Raw genomic sequence first — 9,430 nt, 5'->3', positions numbered from 1 at the left:
GCGAGGAATTAATATCCGCTAAAAATCGCGAGAAGCCCTTCTTGCTAATTTTAAAATCTCGCTTTTAATTTTCAAACTTATGCAAACTACATAAAACTATGATAAAATTTCGGCATTGGCGATTTTATATTCTCGCGATTTGACGGAAAACCGTTGAATCGCGAAAATAAGTATATGTACTCGCGTAAAATAAGAAATCTACAGTATCCCCCACTTAAAATGTATCAATTAACAGGAGTTCTTTCCTAAACTATTAAACATCTTCAAATTCCTAAAAGCTCATCAGGATTTAAATCCTACTATCTTCGTTTGCAAAGATTGCACATACCTTAGCTTTGCTACTGACGAAATCCAGAAATAAGGGCGCTGGAAGTCTTACATATACAATGAAGCATATGAAACATAATTCATGAACAATGACATTTTAATTTCATTTGCTTTGGGGAAGCTCTTGGCTAGAAAGTATTAAACTGTTGCAGATGATGTATTTGGGTTTATATGCCTCGCTTTCTTATTGCTGTGGTGATATGGTCGTATCCCCCACGTCTTCATTTACGGGTTTTTTGGCAAACATACGCCATATAGACGAACATTTATACGTTAACAGGAAAGGTAACCATTCCATCAATGTGCAAGGGGTGTGTGATAGTGATTTGATTTTTCTAAATGTAGTAGCTTAATGGTCCGGCGGTACACACGATTTACACATATGGAGAAATTCTTCCATACACGTCACCTCTTTGAAAACGGAACAATAACACAAGGATGGTTACTCGGAAACAGTGGTTATCCATTGCACCAATGGCTACTGACTCCGGTATTGAATCCGACCACGGAAGCGCAAGAGAAATACAATTCAGCGCATATAAGAACAAGAAATGTTATCGAACGCGCCTTTGGAGTTTTAAAATCAAGATTTAGATGCATTGATGATAGTGGTGGTACTCTTGTTTACATTGCACAAAGGGCTTGTAACATAACTGTTGCATGTGCTGTTCTGCATAACATGTGCATTTGACGTTGAATTCCACTACCAAATGACGCTATTCCATGCGACAATGGTAGAATTCGAATTGACTACTGAGGAAGATTTAACGATGGCGCTGGATTGCGTGATCAGTTGATTGTTGGACGATTTTTAGTGTAAATTATGATTATAAGTATTTTTTAATATCAATTAATGTTTGTATATTTTACAAAGCTGAAACTCTAATGTTGCAGACAATGAATTACAAGTAAATAAACTGTTGTAAATGTATCAATATAATTTTCCAATACAGAATTTAAGTAACTAAAGTTACAATTTATATATTATTTTGACAAATTATTCAGCATATAAAAATATTTCACTGATTTTGATCAGTGACACTGAATGTTACACCGTATTTTGCCAAATACACTTGGTGGCGTTGAAGTTTCAATTGAAACCTTTGCTGATCCAAAGCTAGCCTCTGTTCATCAATAACGAGTCTCCGTTTTTTAATTTCTACTTTTTCTTGGGCAATTTCAAGCTTCTGTTTTTCTACCTCCAGGAGCTGTTGCATGTAATTTCCCTCTGATGAAGCGCGTGTCGGTTTCTTCCTCTTTTTCTCTGCTGACGCTTCCAGCGATGGTTGATTGTCTGGTCCTAGTGAAATAAATCAAAATAGATATGTACCAAGTATAAAATCATAGAAGAATGTGTTATGCAAATTCTTGAGAATACACTACTACTTACCATCTAGAGTAATACGCGCAGCGTCAGCATGCATACTCGACTGGGTTGAATCTGATGACTCTGTTCCTGTACAAATAAAAGATATGATGGTTGTTGAAAGTGCAAAGACTACAAACTAATAAACAAAGTTCTTTTTTTAATAAATTTCAATATGGTCAAATTTAATAGCAATACTTACCAATGCACACAAAATATCCGTTTTGTTCCATTGAATCTGCCGTGTCATGTCCACCGGGTATTCCATCTATGGGTAAGTTACCAATGATACCGGCAACTCGATCCTGCATTGCATTAGTTCCAATGGCGGTGGACCACCCCCTGTCTTCATAGACTCCCGTCGCTGTTGGGAAGCTTTCTTCTTCGTGTCGCTTGTATACGAAGACAACTTCTTTCTAATTTCCTCAACATTCCGTGTATGGGCGGAGGAGTAACAAGAATTAAATCTCTCACAAATACTTTCGCAAGCCCTCTTCTTAGCTGCATTGGTCACGACGTTTGATAGTTTGCTGAATATTATATCTTTGGTTTTTTTCCACCTCGTCCAAAAGAACTTGTATTTGGGCACCAGAAAAATTCGGGCTTCTTTTCTTACTCATGACTGAGACAATAATGCAGTTCACAAAACGATTCGTACCGGTTAGGTGCGTGTGGGCATCAAGAGGGAAAATTATTCACTTATTTTACTGTTTTGCCTTTAGTCCGAAAAGCCTTTTGATATTGTTTTCATCTACCATTTCCTCAATGATTAGTTTCATGGCTCAGTGGTTAAGCGTAGAGTTTAAGTAACTGTAAATATTTCAATGTTAAAAGCAGTGGTTCGAGTCCTGCGAGACTCAATTTTCATTTTGATAACAGTTGATTGATAAAAGAGATTGCAAGAGCTAATTAATCTTTATAGGTATAAATATTAAAGGAATTTTTTAAACATTAAATAAATGTCAAAGTATTTTTTGTTTGAACAATTACACTCCTCTGTGTGAAAAAATTACCATGCAGTGAAAAATATCACAATATATCATATAACGTGCGAGTATCCGTTATTGCCAAAAGAAGCACTAGGTTTCTTTATTACTCTGTTAATGTAAGATGTCATATAAAAATATCAATGCAAATATTTGCAATCTTCGTTCTACTGACTTGAGTATCTTTTTTATTTCATACCTATCGATATTGACTTACATCTGGCTAAAAAAAAAAACCTGTCCATCAACTCAAATTTTGATAATTTCTAACATCATAATTGAACATTTAACCCACACAAAGTATTAACGCGCAAAGTTTTACATGATTATCAAAATATAGACACTGTGATCAAATTAATAATGACCATAACACAATTTAGGATAACCTAACTTAAGATGTTCCGAAGATACCGTTGAGTTACATCTTAAGATGTGTCCTAAGTTGATCTTAGGATGTTCATAACTTTTTTCCTAAGTCATATCTTAGGAACACACTTAGGTCATATCTTAGGGAAGTTTCGTGAACATGCCTGCTGCTCTTTATCGGGCATGGGCACGATTACTTAAAACTGTAAGTTAATAACTGGTGACACTAGTAATTTTTGTGCAATCGATTATAAATCGATTTCACTTGTAATCGCATTGTAATCGATTACTTAATACCATGTCATCGTTTAATAATTAATTCTTTTAATTAAAGTGTAAATGATATCTCTTTAGAAATGGTTATATTTATTTTAAATGATATGAAAATTTGAGACTTATTATTTCAATTTTGATAAGATAACATTTTAATATTTTTAATGCTTATTGAATTGAACTGAAAAATCTGGAGCAATATTGAGAGCTTAGTATTTTAAACTATGTAAACGATGACTTTACTTTGGAAGTTTACGAGTTTGGGTGAAACCTTTACCTTTTATCCAACAACTATTCTGTTATTGATTTCTTGAAAATTACCATTTGATTAAAATTTGATAATTAAGATATTATTGGCAACATGCAAATATCTTTTAGAGACCTTTGCTTCATGATTATAATCAAATTGGAGCTTGTACATGTAATTATTCTAAGAAGAGGTTACAGTTCCTTACAATATTTGCCCTAAATTTCAAAAGTTGTTTCAATCTCATTAAAAATACAAATTTCTCGTCTTGAACACAATTGTATTTAAAGTACCAAGTTATACACTTTTGTCCCGTTTTCAATAAAGAATAATAACTTCAACATTGTCATATTTTTAAGATGCTATCAAAAATGATGAACGTGGCACATTTTCTCAAAGTTTTTTGAGGATGAAAATGTATCTTCAACCATCGCCCACAACGAAATTGATATATTTTATGTTATGTCACGTGATAAAATTATAAGGAAAGTTTTTTCGTGGGCGACGGCTGTGGACATAGTTTCTATTTAAAAAAAACACACTAAAGATTTGGTTTCTTCTACCAAGTTTTATGAAAATTACGCGAACATGAATTGTTAATGACGTCATAGTTTTGGTTATAATCGATTACGATTACTCAATTACAATTACCTAATGCCTGTTTTTTATTTTGCAATCAATTGCACAAGTTGATTTATTAATTGACTTGATATTTGATTTGTACTATATATAATAATTACCGTGCCCAAAATATAGCCAAGTTATTAAAATTATCAAACCCTTATCATTTTAATACCTTTTTGATATAAAACATGTTCAAGGTATTGTTCTTTGCAGATTAATTTTAACCTGAGATAGAAAAATTAGGCAATCTTTCTCTTGGATTTTTTAAATATTTTTTTTTCATTTTTACACAAAATGTTAACTATAGTATTCACATATAATCCCACTTTTTGAACTCTGTAATAACCACTAGTCAGAAGCCGAAATGTTCTTCCTGGTTTGATTCTATATAAAGAAAAAAACCCCATTATCATTTAATAAATATTTGCTTTGGCAGCTTTATTCTTTGAGCAACACTTGTATTGTTAAGTTCTTGCCAACATAGAATTGATAAAGTCAAGCATATAAAGTATTGAAGTTTGGACTTAAAAATAATTATTTCAGACAGTCACTATTAAAAATAGGAGTATCTTACTCTTGTAGTTTGTTTCTTTATATGTTTTGGCTTGGAAGAGCATATGAGAAAATTTAACAATAAGAATTATTTCCATTAAATTTACAGCAGAAAAAGAAAAAAAGCAAGGTTACCTTGTATAAAGAAAATGATATAATGCTAGTTTAAGGTTATAGTAGGTTTGTTTGGGGGATACTTAACTTTTAATTAGTGAATATTAGTTTAACTTTCTAAGGTAATTATTTTTCTTCTCTGTTGTTGAATCTGAAGTGCGCTATTCATTTGCGAATTCCATGTTACGATTCATATTCTAGATTAACGATTGAAATGATTGCAAGTTGTAATGTTCAGGATTTTTTTTCTGTGATATCGATATAATTGCTTAAAATGTACCTTTTAAAACTCTTGTATAGCTAATTAATGTTAAATTTGAATGAAAAAAGCATCGGAAAAATCTGTTTAAAATCATACAACAATGTAATCTCTGTCCCAAAATATCCTCCATTAACATTTTTATGTATATTAGATAATTATAAATACCTCAGGGTTTAAACGATTATAAAACCCTTCGGGCTTTATATGATTTGATTACACCCCGACCATAATTTTCACCTCATAATACTCAAAGAATGATTCCTTATTCCTTAAAAATTTACATTTACCAGTGTCTTTGCCTGTGATAACACTACGTTCCGATTTTGTACTATATAACCCTTAAATTCAGATGACGCCAAATTAAGGCGCCAGCGGGGTTTTCTTATTTATATTTAAAAATTTAATCGTACGATGGCTTAAAATTATATAAATGTAACTATTAAGGAATCATTCTTTCAATAATATGAAGTGGTAATTTTGGTCGGGGCGTGATCAAATCTATCTTCATTCATACATATAAAACATTTCAAAGATTTTTCCTTTAAAACGGCCCCTCTATCTTATCGGGTTTCAATACAAGGCTAAAACATATGTCTACGGTAATTCTATATTGCAACAGAACCGGGTGATAACGTTAAAAGATTGTTCAAGGTATTCCGTCCGACTTAAAAATCCCGATTATAAATCTACTAAGGATTGAAAATGAGTTTTCGTTCCTGTGAATTTTTTGAATGAAAATGATAATAAATGGAATTATCTTGAATGTTTTCCCTTTCATTTATTCTAACTGCACTACTTTCACAGGTACGTGTATTTTTGTTAAAAATCGTCCAAAAATGCTGAATAAATATCTTGGAAGAGACTATAAATGAACATCATTTATATAGGATATCTCTTAAAGCTTGATATGCAGTGGTATTAGATTTTAATTCAACAAGTTGTGTGTAAAACACATGTTTTACCAATCTTTTCTGCAGACATTATAATTTTGAGCCGCAGAACACATTTATTACAAGATGTCAAAAACTTTACGCATGGAGAAAAAGTTCCTTGAAGATAAACAAACAAACATTTTCTTTATCTAACATATTCTGATCAATTAATGAAAAAAAATGAAACGCATTGAATCCTTTAGAGTCACAACTCTACATTTTTCAACTGAATTATTTTCTTTCTTATTCATTTTAATCTGGGTATGACGATGCCCAGCATTGCAGAAAAATCACACATCTCTACTGCACAGCCCGACCGAATGAAACACAAAAGAAAACTATGAAGTGATTATATTTATATCTCAATCGGAATCTGAATCGTTCAATAAAATGTCTATAGGCGAGTAAAAATACGTAAATATTAAGTATCATATTGTTAATCACAGCGAAAAACAGAGAAAACAACCAATTTTTCCATATACTTGAAGGTTAGCATGGTTAATACGTATAGTTGGATGTCCGAGACTATCCCTCGCAAAAACTGGGAGTAAACGATCTCAATGATTAATAAGAGTAATATTTACATTAGTTTTGCAAATTTTCTTCCACAAATATACAGAGGGGCAAAATCGTTCATTTCTGGGTAAATACTTTAATGTGTCCAAAATATATGACGTCAAAATGTTCATCGCATGAGCTTCCGGATTGATTGTCGCATTATTAGAACTATTTGAACACACTTAGATATGTTATTAATTTGGGATGATTTGACTGTCTAAAACATAAGTCAAAGCAGTTCATTGAAATTTAAAAAAAGCCCATAGGGTAATATGAACTTGGTTGATATGTGATAAATTATCTGGGAATTTGTTTACGTGACCAACCAGATTCATACCACAGTGAACCTTTGAACATTGCTATTCATTTCATAAATTGGACACGCAAAGTCAATAAAAAAACAATAATGAATGGTGTTAACATTATGTATGAAGATATTTAAATAAACGTTTTAATTTAACAACAAAACAATGCATTTGAAAGTGGTTCTTAAAGTAAAAGGAACCATATATTTATCCACAGACAAGAAGTTATTGAACTGACTAGAACTGGGTCGCGGATCATGTAGATTTCAGTCTTGTCAGTTTTTGTTATCAATTCCATTCAGTTTTCTATCATGCAGCTCTTGGTAATATCAACTCGCAGTTTACAAATCGTATATATTACGGTTCCAAACGATTGTAGTCTTGCCAGTTTCCATATCAATAACAATGAGTATTTTCAAGCATTTTTTGGAATATTAATGCGAAGTGTAAACATTTCAAATGTTTTCATTTTGTTAGTTTGATAATTTAAAAAAAAAAAGGATTGCTTGCCGCCCCTTTTCAATCGGCGAACAAAAAGCAGATGAACCAAAACATATCTTAATAAATCTGTTCGCAACTATAACATACTGAGCTTTGAAGTTAATCAAATACATTGCGCAAACAAGGAACTTGATTTACTCACATTTTGTTATCAGTACGGTATTAAATTTATTTACATACTTTTGGAATTGCATAACATTCAATAGACGTTTCTGGAATCGGTGTGTGTTTTGAGGATTTAAAATCCTGAGTAAATACTTCATGCAAAAGACATTACAAAATAAATTGATTTTTGGTTGAAGCCTCTACGGGTTTTCCGCCGTTTACGATCATACTTTTTTTTATCTAAAGCGCATGTCAGAATTTTTGCTACTTTTTTAAGGCAATAAATCGATATGGAATGTAACGATAACCATTATTTAAGTTGAACATTGTTAGAAACAGACCTACCAACACTAATAAAGGTAAAATGAATTTTGATTTTTTTTCTTTTTGTTTTTAAACACACGTTATTTGAATTTTCTCTCTGAACATTTCAGTTATAATGCAGTGGACATCAATCCTTGACAATATGGCGCCATTTGGATTTTTTCAAAAGACATTTATTGTGCTTGTTTTGTCGGTCCTTTTGCAATACATCTCTGTCTCGCATGCCCAATCTTTAACAGAGGTAAATGTTTTAAACAACCATTTTTCAGAATTAATAATTAACACCTGCGCGAAATTATGTTAAAACATTTTTCATTATTAATGTTGAAATATTTAAAAAGCAACAGCAAAACTAAATTTAAAAACCCAACAAAAACGATTTTGTGTTCAAGATATCTACTTTGAGCACACAAGATGAAGCGGAATCGACTTTAGAAATCACTAATGGAAGCTCTACACCCCCTACGACTTTGCCTCCAACTACAACGACGGAAATGATGATCGCTGCTGACAGTTCTAGTGAGTTAATTTAGAAATGTTCACGTAAAAAGCTTTCCATATAATTTCATAAGATTAGATTAAATAAGACTGTTTAGCGATATCCATAGCAAAAGTACTGAAGTACTGACAGGAGCTTATTTTATTGATTATTTCATTTTTTAAAATTAACTATATGTAATATCGCATGAAAGTAGGTTCCTAACAGTATTTGAATAACTACAAACATTTTTTCTAATATAAATTATCGGCCTTTTTGACAAAAATTCTTAGCTAAAGACGAAAAACCCTTAATAAATAATGTTATGTTTTTAACGCCATCAAACTGCAAGAAGCGTTATTTATCAGTATTATTTGAACTTCTGAAAAATTGTATACAAACAAATGACAATAAAGTCTAGTCTATGCCCATACTGGTTCTATCTTTAAATTGGATAGTCTGTCTTTTATTCCAAATTTAACGCTGTAGAAATGGCACTTTGGATATCAATGAAAACAAACCAGTTCGTACCATTTAAAATCTGACAATTTTTAAGGTATTTATAAATCAGTCTCCTTGAAAATTAATATTTCCGAATACATTACATCGAATTTATCGATTATTTATTAATATTAAGTACTAAGTCTTGTCAGCGGTGATGATTCATGATTTGTACAGGCCCAAACATTGTTTTACTTCCGTTTGCCAGAGTAACTGCGTAGGAGAAATGATTTAAATCAATCCCAAAAATGAAATAATACGATAAATTGAAAATAAAACAATTGCTATTAAAATCATAATTTCATAATAAAATATTTATCAACTTTTCTGCAGATAAGGTTTTAATTAGCTTTAATGAGCACTAGGTTGAAAATTGGCTGTCTTAAATAGAAACGGTATGTGTTAAAATGATCTCGTGACTGGAATGTAGATTAAAATAACGATGGTTGTTCTACTAAATTAATGCGAAAGTCATGCAACAAGACGAGGTTTGTTAAGGTCGTGCGAAACACCGGTGAAATTAATTATTTGATATATTTTCTCAGGTACACTAATTAATGGCTTGATATTATGTAAAATTTAATTTTAATCTGTTATCTTTACAAAATA

The 9,430-nt window shown here is 31.5% G+C and overlaps 1 protein-coding gene and 1 pseudogene across 1 annotated transcript in view; both read left to right on the top strand.

Moving 5' to 3' along the window:
* Positions 1–527: 527 nt before the first annotated feature.
* LOC128177684 (putative nuclease HARBI1) lies at positions 528–1,147 on the top strand (annotated as a pseudogene).
* A 6,628-nt stretch (positions 1,148–7,775) lies between these two features.
* The window catches only part of LOC128168852 (uncharacterized), a 58,563-nt gene continuing 56,908 nt past the window's right edge, over positions 7,776–9,430 (top strand). Inside the window, 3 exon segments of the mRNA XM_052835013.1 lie at positions 7,776–7,877; positions 7,953–8,083; positions 8,235–8,361. Coding sequence (XP_052690973.1) covers positions 7,958–8,083; positions 8,235–8,361 — 253 coding nt within the window. The 5' untranslated portion in view covers positions 7,776–7,877; positions 7,953–7,957.

Source organism: Crassostrea angulata, chromosome 1 (assembly GCF_025612915.1).
Source record: "Crassostrea angulata isolate pt1a10 chromosome 1, ASM2561291v2, whole genome shotgun sequence".
Taxonomy (NCBI): domain Eukaryota; kingdom Metazoa; phylum Mollusca; class Bivalvia; order Ostreida; family Ostreidae; genus Magallana; species Magallana angulata.
This window is presented reverse-complemented; position numbering and strand designations above follow the sequence as displayed.